Source organism: Caretta caretta, chromosome 25 (assembly GCF_965140235.1).
Source record: "Caretta caretta isolate rCarCar2 chromosome 25, rCarCar1.hap1, whole genome shotgun sequence".
In the NCBI taxonomy this organism is placed as follows: Eukaryota; Metazoa; Chordata; order Testudines; family Cheloniidae; genus Caretta; species Caretta caretta.
The window spans coordinates 9,289,463-9,311,015 of NC_134230.1; the positions used below are offsets into that span (position 1 = coordinate 9,289,463).

Here is a 21,553-nt window from a genome sequence, read left to right on the forward strand (position 1 = left end):
CTAGGTCTGTCTGTGGCACAGCCAAGAGCAGAAGCCAGGTCTCGTGACCCCCAACCCTGCACCTTAATTATAAGGCCGCCTTTCCCCCCACCGGGGCCGACAAGCTGAGCGATGTCAAAAGGCAGCGAGCCCATCTCTGTCTGCGGGGGGATCTAGTCTTACACAGGCTTCTTGTTTAAGTTGGACCACATCTAGGATCTTCAGCTGCATCTGTTCAGGACCAGGGTGGCCACTGAGCCCTGGGTTTTTACTCAGGGCTGCGTAAAGATCCAACTGCACTGCCCTCCCACACACAGGATGGCCTTGGGCACCGCACACAAGGGACGAACCCTCAGCAATTCACAGGGACTGGACTGAGGGGATCTCCTACACTAAGTGAGCCAGTCTTCTCAAGAGCTTCCTTTCCCCGGCTATCTTCGGACGACCCCTTTTAATTGAGCTTAGCCGCAGCTACTCTGATTTGCTCAGTAAAGCGGTTACTACAGAGCCGTCTCCCCTCCCCTCGGCACACAGTGCTGCCACCCGCTCTGCAAGTTCCAGCACCAACGCTGGTCCATCCAGGCCATTTGATGGGCACCCGGCTGGCTCAGATCCTCCCGTCTCTTGGAAGGCTAACGGCTGAAGCCCATCAAAACAGGCCAAGCAGAGCCAGCCCCATAGCGTTAGGCACCACCAACACCAACTGTCTGTCTCCTCCTCTCACCAACAGCCCTAGGCAAGTTTGGGGTGGATGGACAGTTTAGAGACATAGCTACCTCCCTCTGCCCTCTCCTCCTGCTTCTAGGCTGAGGGGTGGGGTAAGTCTCCCAGCCTCATTATTATGTGTATCACAGTAGCGCCGACAGATCCCTACAGAGATCAGAGCGCAAATGTGCTAAGCACTCAAGAGCATGCCATCTAAAGGGACAGGACAAATTAAGGGTGGGAGTGGAAAGCAAAGTCAAAGGAGGGAAGTGACTGCCGGAGCCAGGAACAGAACCCCGCTCTCCCCAGTGCCAGCCCGGTGCCCTACCCACTCGACCACGTGGCCTCTCAGAGCCCATACCTTCACGGCGTACTCCTTGTTGGTGATGAGGTTGATGCAGGACTGGACTCTAGCATGGGCGCCTTCCCCGAGCACCTCCTCCTGCAGCTGGTAGACATCTGTGGGGAGCAGAATGGACCTCGCTTCAGTACAGTTTTGGTTTTTTGGTTTCTGGGGGTGGGGAGGTTTGCAGAAGTTAGCTCCTGCCCCAGCGCTCGGGGCAGAGTCCCAGATGTGCAGCTGCAAGGCCAGACGGGGCACAGCGTTCTTGCCACACATCCCAGCTGCCGCTACAGTGCCTGGCTAGCGATCAAATAACATCACGCTCTGCTCCTCTCTGCTCCATGGGTGAGTCCGCACGACTGGATCAGCTCTGATCTAGGGCAGGTGGGAAGCTCATTAAACCAAGTGCCTGCTTGAGCGGGAGGTTTCCAGGATTTTGAGGGCAAACGGCTCCCCCCTGAACTGCCAGCAGGACCACCCCGACCCGCGAATTCCTATACCTCTCACCTTCAAACCTCCCAGAGAAGCTGTCCGTAGCTCTGCATCGTTTCTTCTTCTTGTTCCTTTTCTTGGTATCAGGGATATCGATGGGCTGACTTGAAGGCATGTCTGTCCCAAAACAAAGCCATGCAGAAAGCATTAACATCACACCAGCATCCATACAGCGCAGCCCTCATCTCCCGTATACACCCTCTGGATTCAGGTACTGACTAGCCACACAGGACCCAATATAGCACGCTTGGTTTACGCTTTGTATGGTCAGATATGACCCTAGCTTCCAGGTGCCTTCACCGCAAGGCAGACAAGACAAAGATATGAGAGAACAGTTCAGGGACTGGAGCAGAGAGGTTTAGGGAGAGGATCCCTGGAGGTCGTGAGATTTACTGGGAAGGAAAGTGGGATCCCAGCAAACAGCAGGAGATGAGGCTTAAGCTTGGGACAGATTTTGGAAGGTGTGTCAATCTTCCAGACATGTGTCTGAGCCAGCAAGCAGCCCCATTGGCTTCAGGGAGGCTACACACATCACGTGCTTAAAATCATACATGTGCTTAAGTACTGCCCTGCATCAGAGCTGCTGGGGACGGTATTTCTGGCATCTGGCCAGGCATCTGAAGGCTGTTTGCAAGAGGGAGGAGGGGAGAAGGAACCAACATTCAACAGTCTTCATCCCTCCCCCACCCGTGTATTAAAGTCAAGCGCAGTCTGCAGAGCTCACCGGGGCGGGCCGGGCACTCAAAGTTGAAGACAGAATCCAGGTGACTTGACTGGGAGAATTCCAGGTCGAATGGGTTCTGGCCCTGGAGGTTCAGAATGGAAGAGAACAGGGTGAGTCACACATGAACATGCTGGTAGCCGCCGAGGGTCTCCATGCCACTTATCCTAGGTCTCGACATCCTGCTCTGCTCCCCTGGAATATCTTCATCCCAGCCCGTCAGCCAGCTAACGTGAGTCCCGTGGAGACTGTTATGGCTCCACCAGCCTGGCTTGGGTCCCCCAGCAAGGGAATCCCACCAACACACCTCGCTGCGTACTGGGGAGTTGCAGTCACGCCAAGTCCCCTTCACCTCCACCATGGCCCAGCTCATTTTTCTACCCTTACACGCAGGCCTAGAGAAAATCGCCTTGGAGTCTGAGGTCGGCTGGTAACAGCCTTCCCAGAGGCAGTGGCTAGCTTGCGGGAGGGACAATTTAATACCCAACACCAACTAATCAGAGCTGCAACATGCACAGGGTCCCCGACAACTGAGGTGGGTAAGTTACACTGGTTTCTGGAACAGAGAATGGGCCCTTCAAGGAGAGCATCCCCGCATAGCTGGCAGTCTCTGCTCATTAAGATAAACCCAAGCAGAAAGCTGGCTCCCTGTCCCTCCCTTCCTGGCTCAAGAGCAGAAGCCCAGGCAGGATGGAAGTGCCCGGTCACTGGTTCCTGCGGTGGAGTGACTCAGGATCGTTGTAAGCAGTAGAAGTAGCTGTCTGGCACACCCAGCAGGTCACTTGTTTGAGGTGAGGCTCTGGAGTCACGGTTAGGCTGGTTGATCCAGAGCTTGGCAATACGGAAAGGGGGTGGGGGCTGTTTGGACCGAACCAGAGAGAAGAAATCCACAGTTCTCCCCGAGCTGTGGTAAGAACAAAGCCAGCTGCTCCCACGTTGGATTGGCAGAAGCAGCTAACAGCACAGCCAGCTCCATTGTCGTCAGCCAGGATCTCAACGCGCTTTACGTTCAGCCTCAACACCCCCGGGGGGGCAGTCTTCTACCCACTTTACAGCGGGGCAAACTGAGGCACGGTTTCCATTGCCCACTCGCCCCAGGGTCAGACAGCAAGTGAGCGGCAGAGTTAGGACCAAGTCCCAGGAGTCCTGCCTCCCAATCGCTGGGCCTGCCCAGCCCTCCACCCGCCCAGCATTTCACAAACCCCAGACAGAGTGGTTGTTTTACGAAGCGACAGCCTCGATGCCAGTAAAAGGGCGCAAAAATAGAGCATGACTGGTATGCCACATGACCCTGACCTGCCATCAGCTCCCAGATGAGCAGGGGCTGACTGCTTGGGTGTCAACTTAAACCATGCTACTGCGAGCCCAAATGATAGGGTGGCAGTTCAGGCCAGCCTTCTCCCTCAGCACATTCCCCTGGGGCCTGCTCATTCACGGTTCACACCTCCTCAGAGGGAGGGACCCATTAGTCACCGGATTGGCGCAGGGAACCTGGAGCCGCAGCAGCCTTTGCAGCTGGTGCTGGAGAGCTCGGTCCAGCCATCCCAGCCAGGGCCACAAGGATAGGCCATCACCAAGCACTTCCCCATGTTTGTTCCCCTCCCCAGTCTCTAGCACAGGGCCGGGGAGGGGAACAAACATGGCACGGGATGGTGCCAGGTGGCAGCTGTATTGGGGTCATTCAGAGCGGAGGGAGGTTTGAATGAAGCACAGGATTGGGTGCTGGAGAGGCGTCCAACGTTTTGCTGCTGCTCTTAATGAAACCTGCAGTAATGAGCTCTGGGTGGGACGAAGGCGATGTCTACACAGCAAACAAACTCCTGCGAGGGGGAAGGGTCCCGGAGCCGGCACTGGCGTCTGCATGCTATTTTACAGCCCCGCAGCCTGAGGAAGCTGACACAGGCCAGCGGTGAGGGTTTAATTCCTGTGTAGAGACATGAGTACAGCCACTGAACCCCAGAGCGGCAGGATGGGGACAAATTGGCCCAGACTAGTTGAATGCTTGAGCTGGCAAGTCATGGGCAAGAGCAGAGAGGGACAGGGGCCTGGGTCACTGTACTAGCATTGTGCTTTCAGAGACCTGGAAGCCACTCTCATTTTAGGTCCCAAAGCAACAAAAATTGGTCCAGATGCAACCAGGAGGTGGGGACAGGTTCTGTTCTATTCTACTCCCAGCTCTACCAGTTGCCTACCAGGTGACCTTGAGCCAGTCACTTCACCTCTCTGTGCCTCAATTTCCCCATCTGTAAAATAGGGATAATGATACTGCCCTCCTTTGAGAAGTGCGTGGCGATTACCAATGAAAAGCGCTGTACACGAGCCTGGCGTCAGTTTTTGTCCCCCATCACTGAGCCGATACATACTTTGGCACGACTGGCAGAGCAGAGTGTTCAGGGGTGGGGTTAGAGGTCACCAGTGAAAGGCACTGCCAGGGTTAGAGAAGGAACATGCACAGTGCTGGCAACCAGCCGAGCTACCAGCCTTGGGTCTTTATCTGGGAGATTCACGCAGGCCCAAAACAGCCAGGCAGGCTGCTGCCTTGAATTAGAGGATAGCCTATATAGGACGCCTGGGGACCAATTTCCCTTCTTTATCTCTGACTCATGGGGGGCACAGCGTGGGAAAATCACATCACCACTCTGTGCCTCAGTTTCCCTAATTGTAACATGGAGAGAACACGAAGATCCCTGCATGGAAAGCACTAAGAAAGTATTATAAGCTAAAGGTCCAGGACGCTTCTCTCCCATCCCCCCAAAGAGAGCTCGTTTACCAAAGTACAAGCCTTCCCCCTGTTATGAAATGTGTTTGGGTGGAGGTGGAATTCTCTCTGAATTAAAAACAAACCACACACGCCCCACTGCCATGCCTGCGAGGAAGCGAGCCAGGAGGAAGGCTGTGTCAGACGAACGGCTGCCCCTGCAGCCAATCAGCAGGGCTTGGCACCAGCTTCCCTAACGGCTAGAAACAGCTAGAAAGCGCGTGTTTACTTTCTCCCTGGTGGAAGGCCAGCCCAATTGCCTTCAGCAGCACGGCCCAAGAGGGGACGATTCAGAACCCCTAGAATCCGGGACGCTTTGCAGGCAAGAATCTGCAGGCGATTGCGTGTCTTTTCGACTGTCAGAAGGACTCCTGGGTTTGTCAAAGTAAGAATCAACGTTTTGCAGGCACAGCACCTCCAAAGGAGCCCATTTTTACTGTGCCCCTTATAACCCAAGGTCACCCAGAGCCAGCTGCTTTCTAATCATTCGGAGAGACGCTGTAGCAAAGGCAAGCTAAACACCAGAAGTGCAGGGTCTCCGGAATTTCCCTCTGTTCTAGAGACCATCTAAGCATTTCCCTTTCACCTCCTTCTGCAAGGCTCCTTTTTTCCTCCGCCCCCCCCCCCCCACCACTATTTTCTTTCTCCACTTAGAAGTTTTGTGACCAACCCACTAACTCCACATCATCCCCCAGCAACAGGTTTATTATGGAATGAGGGGGTTGCGTAACAGCACCCCCACCATGAGACCAAACAGAAGTTACATCACCCTGCAACGGGCACTGCTCCAGGAGCCAGTTATGCCGGGGGGGCGGGCGATGACAGAGGGAGAACAGGAGAGGACAAAAAACCCCAACAAATCACCCAATGCCCCGAGTGCTCAGCACCCTCAACAGCATGACTCGAGAGGTCGCTCAGCATCTGGCAGGACGGGGCCTTAAATCCGAAAGAAGGAGAGGGTCGAACAAACGAGACCATTCATGGAGTCTCAACTCCCTGTGCCAGCTGCCATATCCTGAATCCACAACATGCTGACACATACAAGAGAACTGGGCTGTTAAATGCAGCCCTTCTGGCTGGTTCAGAGCAATGGACTAATTCTGTTTTAATCCGCGCTATTTAGAGAGATGTAGCCCCAAGATAAAAGCCGAAAAACCCTTACACCAAGATTAGGTGACGGCTGGATTTTGGAGAAAATTCTCTGGCCTGCGTTCTACAAGAGGTCAGCCTACATGATCATGATGGCCCCTTCTGGCCAGGGAATCTATGACACATAAGCCGCACAATAGAGAGAGGGACATCCAGAAATAGGGAGTCATGCACAGACAAGACATTTACCATAGGGGGAAAAAAAATCCCACTAAACCCGAATCCTCTTTATGGGCCCTGATCCGAGAGAGAACTGAAGACACAGCAAGAAAAAGGACGCTCCTAGCTGGGTGCTGGAGGAGTCAGGGATTGGGGGCCTTACACCAGGAGGAGGAGGTGGTGCAGCAGCTGGGCACCGCCAAGCTTTGGGGAAAGTGCCTGTTTCACAGCCGGCTGCCTCCTGCCTGCCAGGCCTGGGACCTGGCACAGTACAGTGTGCAGCCATGGAACAACTTCCATGAGGCTGCAGGAAACAGAAGCTCCAGGGACATTCATGGTGGATTTCAGGCAGCTGGGTGGCAGGATCCCAAGAGCAGCAGACAAGGCTATTTTGACATCCCCTTGGGTCTCCCACCAGCGCCAAAGACGTTTCTTCCATGTAAACGCACTGGAGCCTGTGTTCAGCGACCCTATGCAAAAGATACTGAAACCAGCAATATTTGGTCCATCCCACTAACTCTTCCGAGGTAGAGGCCTGCACAACACCGAGACCTACATCAGCTCCCACCAGAGCACCTTGCCACGCTGCCGGTAGAACCAACGCTCTTATTGCCCTAACCGTAGCCGTGCCATTGACAACAACAACTTATGGTTCAAAACCCCCAGCTCACCGAGAGGGAGGGAGGGAGGGGAGAGGGAGAGAATCCTAATCCACAGTACTGCTCTGGTCATTTTAAGAGCAAGAGTCTTTGTAACATTGGAAAATTTATTCCCCATGCACCATTTTTAAAACCCTCAATCCATCATTGAGAGTCAGACCCAGGGCAAACATGGACCTAATAGAGGCATCTGGTGAAATCCCCCTGCAATCAGGTCAATAACCCACATCCAGGAAGCCAGGTATCTATACCACACCTTCTAACAGGAAATCTTCTTGTAGATAACGTTCTCTTTCTTCCCATCCCCTTTATTCCAAGTATGTAGCTGGAGATTTTTTTTTTTAATATTAATATGGTCAGGAGTTTATTAAGGCAGAGATCTGCAACACCACTGAATGGATTTAGGAGAAGGCAGCCCACTGACTCTCAATGGGACTCATGTACCTAAATGCCTTTGGCACTTTCAAAACATCTCTAACCCCCATTTTCAGATACCAAGAAGGACTTGTATTTCCTTTGGGTGGCTTTTGGGGTAGCAGAAGCCATATGATAGTTGCAACACTAACAAGGAAGTTCATCCACTGTGCACAGGTGAAGCAATATCCTGTAACATACACTGATTTCAAGCTACTGAGCCGTTGGGAATAGGTAGCTACTCTGGACCCTGATCAGCCAATGCTTAGTGACCTCTTGGCAGGGTCCCACAGCTCCAAATGTCTACACTGCAATTTTACAGCCCCTCAGTCCCAGCCCATCAAGCCTGGGCCAGCTGTGGGTGTTTAGTTTCTGTGTAGACATAACCACTGAGGCCTGATTGGCTGAGCTACTGAACACCCCTAACTCCAACACAAAAACTCTGTGCACCTCCCGCAAATCAGCCCACTGTTTTCAGTTTCACATATATTTCTCCATATAGAGAAACATTCCAGTTCGGTCATTTGTTCCTTAAATTAGCAAGACCCTAAGATTAAAAATCCTTTGAGCTAACAATGAACATGCAAGCAGTCCACCACCTCATTGGTTATTCGTATATTCATGTGTCTGCCGTTCTTTTAAGCTGTTAAAGCACCACATACTCTTATTACCTAAAGAACTAGTCTCAATAGAGAGACATAAATAGGATTGCCCTAGCCAGTTTCTAATGCTCCAAGGGTTCCCCATTTACTATTGGTTCCAGCGTCCCTGAAGCTTGGCATGCATTTTTTAGACAAGATAAATTTCCTCTTGATTTCCAAGGATTCCCACCCAAATTGCAAATTCACCTCCAGAATTTACAGTCCCAGCATGAAAAAATAAGAACAAAAATAATTTCTAACTTTGATGTAAACAAACCAAAAATCAATTGACAAGTCAATTTAAAAAAAGAAAAAAAACCACCACAACAGAGGCTCAAATGCAGAACAAAAGAAAGAACTTTGTAAGGTTTACCTTGAAAGAACGATGGAAACCTTTAATTTCTGTTTTCTTCTGCACCATTTTGTTGAGATTTTTGGCCAAAAAACGTTGAGGAAGGAAAAAAAAACTGAATAAAAAGATGGGGGGAAAAAAGTAAATTGGGAAAGCAGGAGAGCTAGTTCTGATTGGCTGGATGGAGACCCTAGAGGAAAAGGAAAAAGATACAGGGATTGTTAGACGGCTTCTGGGGAGCCTATACGACATCCTGTGACATTTTTACTCAGGGAGAGGGCACAGATACATTTTAATGCTGGATGAATGGCCTGCCCGCTCTACCTATAAAGCCATTAATTCTCCAGCACCTCAATCTTGCACATACAAATGAAGATTATTTTCAAAGCAATAGCCCTAACTTCTACTTCCCTGGGCCTCTTCCCACTGCTTCCCCAGCACACAAAACCTGAACCAAAACAAAGCCCCCAGGGTGCTCCCCGCCAGCTGATCCATGCAAAACAAGGCAGAACAGGCTGCAATGCGAACAGCCCCCCCACCTCATCAGACTCTCCCCCCATCCCAGTAGCCAGGTCAATAAAACTCCCCGGTGTTTGGTTCTAAATGAGACGCGAGAGGGGAAGCTTCTGGCATTGCAAGATCTGAAACCATCGCGCGTCCATGCGCCACAGTGACAACAAAGAGAATTATTCTGAACCAGGACTATTTGGGGGACAGGGCAAACTGCACCAACTCAGGTTCCTTGTGCGCTGCGGGGGTCCTCTGGGCTACAAACCACCCCGAGCCCCCCAGGAGAAAGGGGTTTTGCAGCACACACGAGTCATCTGCATCTCACAGAGCCACCTTTTTTGGTGGTGGGGGCGGGGGGATTTCACCTTAATGCAAAACACACACACCACACCCCCTGCAAGATTAGATCTAGATCTCTCTAAGAGAGAGATTATAAGGGTTTGATCTCCCCGAAAAACAAACCTCCCACACACACACTCCTTAAACCAGCTTCAGCTCCGGGCCCACTAGTAGGAATGGCCTGGGGTCAGCCCCCCACTTGAAATCCATGCAAGAAAAGCAGCAATTCCCCCGCCACAAAGGTCTCTCCTTTGCAGCTGTTTTCGGGGGTCCCCGCGCTTCGTCCCCAGATCAGCGGGGGGGGGGGGAGGAGGCGTTTGCACGGATCCAGGGGCTTCCATTGCAACCACCCTCCCCCACAGGCGTCTTGCTTGGGGGAGTCTCTGCCACCCCCTGTCTAAAGGGACCCCCCACGCCCTGTAGTCCGCTCCCCCCTCCGGGCACCCCCAATGCCCTGCAGTCCGCCCCCACCCCCCACGCACATCCCCCCATGCTCTGCAGTCCGCCCCCCCGCGGACCCCCCATGCCCGGCAGTCCGCCCCCACCCCCCGGGGACACCCCCCCATGCCCTGCAGTCCGCCCCCTCCGCGGCCCCCCCATGCCCTGCAGTCCCCCCCCGCGGACACCCCCCATGCCCTGCAGTCCCCCCCCGGCTCAGTCCCTACCGAGCCCGGGCTCCGCAGCGCTGCCGCCACTGCTGATGGTACACACGGCCCGGGCCGCCGGCGCTGCAAGGGGGAGTTACGGGGCCGGGGTGCGGGACGCGCCGCCCTTTATATCCCTCCCCTCCGCGGCGGGGCTCCAAGGCCGGCCCCGCTCGTCAGCTGATCCGCGCCCTACGTGCCGCCCGACAGCAGCCACCCCGGACCGGTCTGGGCCAGGCCAGGCCAGGCCACCCCCCCGCAAGCTATTGCAGGGACAGAGCCACCTCCCCCCCGGCATTGCACCGCCCCCAGCCCCAGGGACCGACTCTTCCCCCCCCCCCCCCCGCAATTCCCCTGGCATTGCACCGCTCCCAGCTACAGGGACCAACCCCCCCCCCCCCAGGCATTACACTGCCCCAGGGACCCCCCCCGCCAATTCCCCTGGCATTGCACCCCCCCCCCCGCCATTCCCCTGGCATTGCACCGCTCCCAGCTACAGGGACCGCCCCCCTCATTCCCCAGGCATTGCACCGCCCCCAGCCCCAGGGACCGACTCTTCCCCCCCCCGCAATTCCCCTGGCATTGCACCGCTCCCAGCTACAGGGACCAACCCCCCCCCCCCAGGCATTACACTGCCCCAGGGACCCCCCCCCGCCAATTCCCCTGGCATTGCACCCCCCCCGCCATTCCCCTGGCATTGCACCGCTCCCAGCTACAGGGACCGCCCCCCTCATTCCCCAGGCATTGCACCGCCCCCAGCCCCAGGGACGGACTCCCCCCAATTCCCCAGGCATTGCACCAGCCCCAGGGACCGACCCCACCCCCAACCCCCTGGCATTGCACCGCCCCCAGCCCCAGGGACCGACACCCCGCCCGGCATTGCACCGCCCCAGGGACCCCCCCCCGGCCAATTCCCCTGGCATTGCACCCCCCCCCCCGCCATTCCCCAGGCATTGCACCAGCCCCAGGGACCGACCCCACCCCCAACCCCCTGGCATTGCACCGCTCCCAGCTACAGGGACCGCCCCCCTCATTCCCCAGGCATTGCACCGCCCCCAGCCCCAGGGACAGACTCCACCCACCCCCCCAATTCCCCAGGCATTGCACCAGCCCCAGGGACCGACCCCACCCCCAACCCCCTGGCATTGCACCGCTCCCATCCCCAGGGACCAACCCCCCCCCCAGGCATTACACTGCCCCAGGGACCCGCCCCCCGCCAATTCCCCTGGCATTGCACCTTCCCCCCATTCCCCTGGCATTGCACCGCTCCCAAGCCCCAGGGACCCCCCTCCGCCAATTCCCCTGGCATTGCACCTCCCCCCCATTCCCCTGGCAGCTACAGGGACCGCCCCCCTCATTCCCCAGGCATTGAACTGCCTCCAACCACAAGGACCGTCTCCCCATCCCCAGGCTCCCTTGGCATTGCACCGCCCCCAGCCACAGGGACAGACTGACCCCTGTCTGTTGCCCTGGTATTACACCAACCCCCCAGTTACAGGGACAGAGCCCTGCCTGTTCCCCCAGTATTACACACACACACACACCCAACACACACATGGCTACAAGGACACGTATAGACCCCTCGGGCCTTTACAGTGAGAAGTCAATGCCCATCCCTGCCTTGCAGAGCCCCTCCCCCCCAACTCACAGCTGCAGAGATACCCCCATTTCCTCCCCCCTTCCTCAGTGCTGCTTTGACACGACAGCATGACATAAAACACCATCCCAGAGCCATCCTGCAGCTTGAGACCCTGATTATTTTCTTGCCTTCCTTTTTCCATCAACTCAACCCAGCAATGCACAGCCCCCTGCTGCTTCCCAAGCTCCAGCCCACAAGATGCACCCTGATCAGGGACAGCCCACCCCTAAATCTCCCATCTAACCCCGCTTCCTGACATACACACTTCTCCAGAAACACCCCCCCAACCCAGGGCCGCAAAGAACCCCCCCCTTCCCTCTCTCTGCGTCCTTCCACTGTGCAACTCTGATATCGTTATACAGCATGGGATGCCAAAAGTTAACACCGCCCCCCCAGCACAGCAACCACACAGGATCACTTCTGCACAGGGCTTTTCCTGTTGTCGGCACTTCACTGCTTGGTGGTTGTTTTTGAAGCCAGTACAACTACTTTCCGAGGCCTCTTAAGAAAGCTAGACCTCTTTGCAACACTAATCTCCTCCTCCCCCCCCCCCAGCAAAACAAAGAATGCTATTGTCTTTGCACCCTTTTTATGCACGTGTGCACCACCCATTTCAAGAGCAATGGCGGGTACCTAACATGTATTTGTTCCTTACTATACTTTTTCCTTTTATCCCTTTATCAGCAAGTTGGCTCTGGTTTTATTTCTCAAGGCACAGAGTCTTAGGGGCATAGGGTTTACCATTATCAGATCCCAGCATTGATTCCTGCTAGTCTGGCATTCTGCCGCCAGCAGGGCTCCCACTGTCAGTTTGGATGAGCAGGATAGTGAGTTTGGGGGGGGGGGGGGGGGGTGTGAGAAAACCTGGATTTGTGCTGGAAATGGCCCACCTTGATTACCATGCACATTGTAGGGAGAGTGGTCACTTTGGATAAGCTATTACCAGCAGGAGAGTGAGTTTGTGTGTGTGTTTTGGGGGGGGGGGGGTGAGAAAACCTGGATTTGTGCTGGAAATGGTCCACCTTGATTATCATACACATTGTAAAGAGAGTGGTCACTTTGGATGGGCTATTACCAGTAGGAGAGTGAGTTGGGGGCGGGGGGGGTGAAAAAACCTGGATTTGTGCTGGAAATGGCCCAACTTGATTATCATACACATTATAAGGAAAGTGATCACTTTAGATAAGCTATTACCAGCAGGAGAGTGGGGTGGGAGGAGGTATTGTTTCATGGTCTCTGTGTATATAATGTCTTCTGCAGTTTCCACAGTATGCATCCGATGAAGTGAGCTGTAGCTCACGAAAGCTTATGCTCAAATAAATTGGTTAGTCTCTAAGGTGCCACAAGTACTCCTTTTCTTTAGACCTCGCTAAGTGTTCAATAGATAGCAGTTTGGGAGCCAATTCCTTCTTGAGCTCTGGGGTGAGTGTCTCCAGCTTTGAAACATGGGATTTGTTTACCCGTATCTTAGCAGGCATAAGACATGAAAGGACCCAGGACAGCTTTGAGTGTGTGGGTATAAGTCTTTGTGGGTTTACAGCTCAACTGCTGATTGTGATGTTCACACAGAGGGGAGGGGGCTATACAGTGTGCAGAGAGGGTTAGGGGCACATCTAGAACTGATAAAAGAACTGCAGTTTCTTCTTTGCAAAATGCAACCAACCTGTGGAACTCAGTGCTACAAGATACTTACTGAGACAGATAGCTTGTTCAGATTGGATCTTGACTGGGTAGCAATAAGGATAACAACACTTGCTTTCAAACTAGTTAGGATAAAAGTCACACTCCTCATGCTTCAGAGCATATGTTGATCACCAACTGAAGTCAGGAAGAAATTTTTCTCCTCGATTGGGGGCAACATGGTGGTAGCTGGTCAGTGTGTGTGGGAAGAACAGGATACTAAACTAAATTGGGGTGGTATTTCATAGATTCCAACACTTGATTGATTATTGTAATAATCTAGGTTTCAGACTACCAGCCGTGTTAGTCTGTATTCGCAAAAAGAAAAGGAGTACTTGTGGCACCTTAGAGACTAACCAATTTATTTGTTACTCTAAAATAAAATAAATTGGTTAGTCTCTAAGGTGCCACAAGTACTCCTTTTCTTTTTGTAATAATCTAGTATGACCTGTACAACACAGCCCAGCGAACTGCCCCAAAATCATTCCTAGGGGAGATCTTTTAAGAAAATCCAGTCTTGATTTTAAAATTGTCAGTGACGGAGAATGCACCATGACCCTTAGTCAGTTGTTTCTAGAGTTAATTACTTTCACTGGTAAAAATGTACCCTTATTTCCAGTCTGAATTTGGCTAGCATCCACTTCCAGCCATTTCCTACCTTCCTAAAATCTCTTCCTGTATTCCTTCAGTTCCCGAGTTAGCCACGGTTTTGCATGACTATGCTTCCCATCTGCCTGCGCCTGAGGCAATGCTGATATGGTAGGAGGTGGACTGGAAAGCACACAGCTGCTCCACTAAACTAGATGACTTCAACTACAGGAGCAGGCTAAAACCAGATTCAGGCTTATTAAGACACTGCTCATACTGTAGGATAAAGAGTGACAACACACCCAACCAATTAACCACAAGAGCGGAGCATGACATCATCAGAACCAATAATCATTGGCTGATTGGTGAGCCTATTTGTGTTACTGGCCTCATGACATGTTTTGCTTTGTTATTTTAAGTGTCATCTGAGTTCAGTTTTTCCTCACAAAAAGAGCAAACAGGTAGCTGGCCTGGTTCTCACTTTACCTAGTAGTCAGCAGTGCAAGGTGTGTGCAAAGTGTTGGCAAATCAGAATGGTAGCTTTTCACACCCACTTTGCACCAGTGTAAACAAGCACTCAAGTAATGGGGAAACTGGCCCTTTGGTTTCAGAGTAGCAGCTGTGTTAGTCTGTATTCACAAAAAGAAAAGGAGTACTAGTGGCACCTTAGAGACGAACCTATTTATTTGAGCATGAGCTTTCGTGAGCTACGGCTCACTTCATCGGATGCATTCAGTGGTGTTTGTTTAGTTTACAGAGGCACAGAAGTCAAATCTCCAGGTGAGAGCAGGGTGTGTGCATCTTCTGTGTGAGGCAACAGCTCTGAGACCAAAATGAACATTACACAGTTCCCCATCTACAGGCACCTTCTCAATGACTCAGTTCAACACTTTCCCCAGATTTGGCTGCCCTGGTTATTTCTCACCCATATTTCTATCCATCACAATATTTCAAGGTGTGGGAAGAACTTCTAGACATCTGTTCATGGCCTCCCCTCCACTCTGATCCCAAAGTAAAGCATATCCCAGACTTCCTCCAGCCCAAGGCAGAGACTAGCAATTTAAATAGCTCCTGCCCCAGTTCCCACCCGCCCAGGAGAAATTTTTTTCTCACTGACTAGAAAACTGCCCATTCTCTCCCATGGTTTGGCTGCTTGTCATAAACACCACATTACTAGTGCAAAGACAACTGCTGCTAGGAACAGGCATATGAAAAGTTTCACAAGTAAAGAGGAACCATCAATTTTTGATGGAATCACAAAAATGGGTGCTTTTCTCCCCCCAAAATGATCCATTTTGCCCTAGGGCAGTTTTGTGAATTTACGGCCGTCGCACTGCAGCTGACTTATTTAATCAGTTTTAATCTCTCGCTCTCAAAGCATTTAAATAAGCAGTTCTCGACTTTTTAGCTACTGGGATGCCCCTCCCCTGAAGCCAGGATTGCCCTTCCATTCCGCACTACGGGCAGTGTGAGATGGTCTGACCCCCTAACATCTGTTTATGACCCCATCCCCCCACAATGATGGGATCCCACATTGGGAGCCCCTGATTTAAATGTATCAAATACCCTTTTGGAATAGTCTTCAAAACTGTTTTAGGTCAGACTGTGTTTCAGCCAATCAGAACTGAGAAAAATGTAACTCTCTTTTAGAGGACTCTTACTACACTTTCTGAGTGGCTGACTCAGCATCATGGGGCCCAAATTAGTTTTTCAGGCATTACCGTGGTAAGTTACTGCACATGCTCGGGTCTGTCTACGCTGCAATCGTGGGGTGTGGTTGCAGCATGTGTAGACAGAGCAGACCCAAGCTAGCCTTAAACTAGCTCAGGTTACCAATAGCAGTGAAGCCATAGGGCTGTGAAAGTGCATTCTGGGACCCTGGATCCGTGCTGAAGTCTAATAGACTCCCAGACTCTAAGACCCGAAGGGACTACCATGATTGTCTAGTCCAGCGGTTCTCAAACTGTGGGAACCCGTTTTAATGGGGTCACCGGGACTGGCGTTAGACTTGCTGGGGCACAGGGCCGAAGTCTGAGCCCCACTGCCTGGGGCCGAAGCCAAAGCCCGAGAGCTTCAGCCCTGGACGGCGGGGCTCAGACTTCGGCTTCAGTCTTGGGCGGCAGGACTCAGGATACAGGGCCCCCACCCGGGGCTGAATCCTTTGGGCTTTGGCCGCCCGCCCCCACCTGGGGCGGCAGGGCTCGGGAGGGGTCAGGTTTCGGTCCCCCATCCTGGGGTCATGTAGTAATTTTTGTTGTCAGAAGGGGGTCGGGTGCAATGAAGTTTGAGAACCTCTGACTAGTCTGAGCTCCTGCACATTGCAGGCCACAGAACCTCGCCCACCCACGTCTGTAATAGACTCGTAACCTCTGGCTGAGTTACTAAAGTCCTCAAATCTTGATTTAAAGTCCAGCTTCAGTGCTATCGGTGTGTGAGCTAGCTAGAGCAAAGCCAGCTGGGGCCTGTCTACATGTGCTGTAATTATACCTTGCAACTGCAGTGCACAGATACCCTCAGACGCACCGTGCCTCTGAAACTGGCCCCGGGCTCCCACAAGTGAGATATACACCCTATTGTTCTTGTGAAAAGAATGGGAACATGGACTCACGCCCCAACCTTGATTGTGAAATAATGCTGTCTTGCTGTGGCCTGGCTTTGTGGGTATGAGTGAGTGGGATGTTGTTCTCTAGTGGCTAAGCCCATAGGCAGGATAAGAGTCCTATTACTGCTGACAGCTGGAGTAGGGTTGCCAGGCATCCGGTTTGCGACTAGAACGCCCGGCCGAAAAGGGACCCTGGTGGCACCGGTCAACGCCGCCAACCAGGCGGGCAGCACACAGAGCCTCCCTGGCTACCCATGTGCCTAGGGGCCACAGGGACCTAGCGGCCGCTTCCTGAGAGCGGCGGTAAGCGCCACTGGGACCCCGCACACTGAATCCCTCCCTGCACCCCAACCCTCTGCCCCAGGCTGGAGTCCCCTCCCGCACCCAAATTCCCTCCTGGAGCCCGCACCCTGCACCCCCCCACACCCCAACCCCCTGCCCCATCCTGGAGTCCCCTCTTGCACCCCAAACCCCTCATCCCTGGCCCCACCCCAGAGCCCATACCCCCAGCCCTAGCTCTCACCTCCCCTGCCCCAGCCCGGAGCCCCCTCCTGCACCCCAAACTCGGAGAAGGGGCAGGGCCTCAGGGAAGGGGAGGGGCAGGGGCAGGGCAAGGGTGTTCAGTTTTGTGTGACTAGAAAGTTGGCAATCCTAAACTGGAGATGTCCTGTAGCTCTAGTAAGAGAGGCCCGTGTTTCTGACCCTGAAAGAGCAGCCTTTGAGTCTTGCTTCCCCAGTTGTGGGTATGATTTACAAACTTGGGTTCATTGTTCTCTTTCCCTTTGGGATTACACCTTACAATGGAGCTGATCCAAGCACTTCTTCCTGCTAGGAAAGTTTAGAACCCATCTGGGCCTGAATTTTGAGTCTTGGGCCCCGTTCTGGTTGTATCAAAATTAGCAATAGATTGAATCCACTCTTAGCAATGGTCAGATCTTGGTTCTTAGGTCCTCCGTGCGGAGTATGGATTTTGGATTCTGAGCACCACAGCAGAAGGGAGATAGTTGGGGCTGGGGGCGTAGGAGGGAGCTATAGCAGGAGGAAGGATGTCAGGAGCCAGAGAGGGTGATGAGGGTGAAACCACTAATTTCTTTAGTACCAGATCAGAGGAATGTGTTTGTTGGGTATGTGGGTGGTGTGAAGTTAAGGATATTCTTAGCCTGGGGCTCTCACATGTTTCCACAGTGTAGGCCATAACTGAACAGAGAGATCATCCTGTGGGCACGTCCTCTCTTATCAAGACCACATGTACAGCTGGTCCAAAAATGTCCCAGTGGCAACATTTCTCAATAAAAAAATGCCCTGATGGTTTGGTTTGAAATTTTTAAAACTGAAACATTTCCTTTCCAAAACCTGGGCTTTTGTCGACCCTCCCCTTTCAGTTCCCCACTTTTCACCAATGGAAATCGAGGGGGGGATATCTGAAAAATCGTCTGAAATTCCCAGCAGAACAAGTGGTAATTTGGGGCCAGACCTAGTCATACAACAGCCTATGGAAACCACTGTTTATATAGAAAAGTAATGTGATGGAACGCATCTAGTGTATTCTAAGCTTTCTTTAATGTGGGGCAGCAGCTGGAAACAAAGAGAAAAAGCCAGCACCATGTGACTGGCCCTTCAGACCAACAGCAAAAGGTACAGCTTGGGAACCACTGTCTTTTAACTGTTCATGTCTTTGCTTGTGATAGCTTAGGGGGTTGTGAATAATGTGCTAGGTGGCAAGGTCACTGGGTGGCAGCTGTACATTCTGTGGGGTTTGAATCTTGTCTTGGCCGGGGGTCGTGCAGCTTGTAACACAACGGGGCTCCTATCTCGTTGATAAATTGGAGAGGGCTCAGAGAAGAGCCAGGAGAAGGATTAAAGACGTGCCTTACAGCAGTGGTTTTCAAACTTTTTTTCTGGCGACCCAGTTGAAGAAAACTATTGATGCCCGTGACACATCGGGGCTGGGGATGAGGGGTTTGGGGTGTGGGAGGGGGCTCAGGGCTGGGGCAGAGGGTTGGGGTGCGAGGGTCAGGGCTGCAGAGTGGGGCCGGGAATGAGAGGTTCAGGGTGTCGGAGGGGGCTCTAGGCTGGGGCAGAGGGTTGGGGTGTAGGAGGGGAGTTAGGGCTTTGGGCTGGGGTGCAGGCTCTGGGGTGGGGCTGGGGATGAGGGGTTTGGGGAGCAGGAGGGGGCTCCAGGTTTGGGGGCAGCTCAGGGCTGAGGCAGGGGTTGGGGCGCGGGCTTACCTCCAGCGGCTCCTGGTCAGTGGCACAGCCGGGGTGCAGAAGCAGGCTTCCCGCCTGTCCTGGAACCGCGGACCACGCTGCACCCCAGAAGCAGCCAGCAGCAGGTCCGACTTCTAGACAGAGGCATGCAAGCGGCTCCGCGGGCTCTCGCCCGCAGGCACCACCGCCCCCTGCCCAGCTCCCATTGGCCGGTTCCTGGCCAATGGGAGTGTGAAGCTGGTGCTCGGAGCAGGGGAAGCACGTGGAGCCCCATGGCCCCCCCCTGCCTAGGAGCCGGACCTGCTGCTTGCCTCTTCCGGGGCGCAGCACAGTGTCAGAACAGGTAGGGACTACTCATTTTTACTGACCGGCTGCCAGTCTCCCTGGGTGCTGAGCAAGGCAACCCAGTACTGGGTTGCGACCCGAAGTCTGAAAACCACTGCCTTACAGTGGTATCCTCAAGGAGCTCCATCTATTTAGCTTAAAAAGAGAAAGTTAAGGGGTGACTTGAACAAAGTCTATGAGTATCTACAAGGGGAACAAATAGTTGATAATAGGCTCTTCAATCTAGCAGAGAAAAGTCTAACACAATCCAGTGGCTGAAAGTGAAGCTAGAGAATTTCAAACCGGAAATAAGGCGTACATTTTTAACAATGAGAGTAATTAACCACTGGAACAATTTACCCAGGGTCACAGTGGATTCTCCATCACTGACAATTTTTAAATCAAGCCTGGATGTTTTTCTAATAGATCTGCTCTAGGAATTATTTTTGGGAAGTTCTTTGGCCAGTGTGATACAGGAGGTCAGACTAGATGATCACCATTGTCCCTTCCGGCTGTGGAATCTGTGAATCTTTTGCAGTTTCTTTTGGGTAATAAAACTTGTGAATACACAAGAAGTCCCCAGTCTTCTTTAGACTAAGCAACATTAGACTCAAAGAAGATTAGGATTGGAAGAGACCTCAGGAGGTCATCTAGTCCAGTGCACTGCTCAAAGCAGGACCAACCCCAACTAAATCATCCCAGCCAAGGCTTTATCAAGCTGGGCCTTAAAAACCTCTACGGATGGAGATTCCACCACCTCCCTAGGGAACCCACAGTGCTTCTCCACCACTCTTATTATGATATGTATTACAGTAACACCTACAGGCCCCAAACAAGATTGGCACCCTATTGTGCCAGGCACTGTACCTGCATAGTCCCTGCCCCAAGACGCTTGCAATCAAAATAGACAGAGCTCTTCTGATATCCCGTCAGCTGTTCTAGTCACTAGTCTCTGCTGCCTCTCACAGAGCTCAGATGAGTTTGCAAAGAGGTTTCTTAAAATTGCATAGCCATTGTGTTTTATTTACACCCCCCCATCTCGCAGTAATGGACTAGTGGTGTCTAGGCCTAGAATCAGAACTGCTCGACTGTGAGTCATAAGCCCTGTATTGCAAATGGAGAATTTCCTTTAGTTACGTGATAGAGGCCTGTGAGTCTCCAGCAGAAGAGCCTCAGCTCTGTCTTCACTGTCGCCGTGACGTTCAGCGTCCTGAACACATGAACTTTGTAAGCAATGCTGGATTTGCCCATTTCACCCCACCCCTTCAGAGTGCAAACCGACGTGGCAAAGAAATTGAGCAAGACTTTATGTAGGGTGCCTGAGATGGTAATTGCATATCAGTGAACAACAGGAGTTACACAGAGTACAGTGGCTGGGCTGGGCCGCTGAGTGCTTCTAGCATGATACACAACCGGTGCTGCTCCCCAGCGGGGAGGGGAAAGGTGTGACCCAGGGTGGTTCCCAGGCACCAGGACCACCATGGGGGTGGCAAAGGGCTCTGGCTTGAGTTCCACGCCGGGGGGTGGGGCGGAAATCTCCCTTTGACAAAGCCGCATGCTGAATTTCAGGGGCCACCTGGCTCTGGGCCTAGCGGCCGGGAGGGTCTTAGGGAGGGGGGAAGGCCCGCTCCACTCTAGGGCTGCCATTCCCATCCCAGAACATTTGTGCCCTGCGGCCCCTCCACGTTACTGGCGGGGTGGGGGAATACTGGTGGAGCCATGGAGCTGCAGACCCACTGGCAACCCCCTCCCCAAATCCCTGCAGTGCCGTGATTCGCGGAGAAGCCTGGCAGGTGGCAGGGTCCCCTGAGCAGGCTCCTCAAGTCCTGCTCCACTGCGGCTGGAAGAGGGGGTGGGATTAAGCCCCTAGAAAAGCAAGCGGCCCCAAAGCACTTTACCAAGTGACAGGATAGACACAGGCAAGGCCGGGCCTGGCTTTCACAAGGCCTCCTGGGTCAGGTGTTGAATACAGCCCTGGAGCCAGGGAGATAGGCCAGGGGGCATGTGGGTGTAGGCCCCATTTCTCCCAATCCCCAGAAGCTTGGAGGGAACATGGGTAGCCTCCAGAGGAGCAGCTCTGGGCCCACCTCTGCTTCAGGGGCCAGGTCCATTCCTCCCCGGAGCCACTGCACACCCGGGCCCAGACTCACAAAGGTGCATAGGTGCCTAACTCCCATCCAAAGCAAGGGGAGTTAGGCGCCTCAATACCTCTGTGAATCTGGGTCTTGGTTGCCAGGCGGTTTTGGCTGCTGAAGGACCTGGTTGTCCCTGGGAAAGAGCAATTGGTCAGGATCCCTGGGACCTCTCTTATCATAGACTGTGAGCTCCTCACACCAGGGACCACCCCTCTTCTGTCTAGCTAGGTACTGACACGGCCCTCCCCATTGCAGCACCGCACACCCCTCCCTTGGGGCAGGACGGGGTGCTATTACCCCGCTGCACAGATGGGAACCGAGGCGAAGGATAAGTAGCCTGAGTGAGGTCACCCAGCAGCTCCAGGGGCCGAACTGGGAATTGAACCGAGGTCCCGCCCTAGTGCCCTAGTCACTGGACCCCACGTGTCTGCAAAGTACCTGGCACAGAGTGGGAGCTAGTGTGACAATCCATTATCATCACAATTCTCAAAGACACACGGCTGCAGAGTTTG

The 21,553-nt window shown here is 53.2% G+C and overlaps 1 protein-coding gene across 1 annotated transcript in view; it reads right to left on the minus strand.

Moving 5' to 3' along the window:
• Nucleotides 1-10,034, minus strand: part of MKNK2 (MAPK interacting serine/threonine kinase 2) — a 28,092-nt gene extending 18,058 nt beyond the window's left edge. Inside the window, exons 1-5 of the mRNA XM_048830624.2 lie at nucleotides 9,887-10,034; nucleotides 8,394-8,562; nucleotides 2,244-2,325; nucleotides 1,535-1,636; nucleotides 1,046-1,143 (exon numbers count right to left, since the gene is read on the minus strand). Of these exons, the coding sequence (XP_048686581.1) occupies nucleotides 1,046-1,143; nucleotides 1,535-1,636; nucleotides 2,244-2,325; nucleotides 8,394-8,441 (330 nt within the window). The 5' untranslated portion in view covers nucleotides 8,442-8,562; nucleotides 9,887-10,034. The remainder of the gene's footprint in view (nucleotides 1-1,045; nucleotides 1,144-1,534; nucleotides 1,637-2,243; nucleotides 2,326-8,393; nucleotides 8,563-9,886) is intronic.
• Between the last annotated feature and the right edge of the window lie 11,519 nt (nucleotides 10,035-21,553).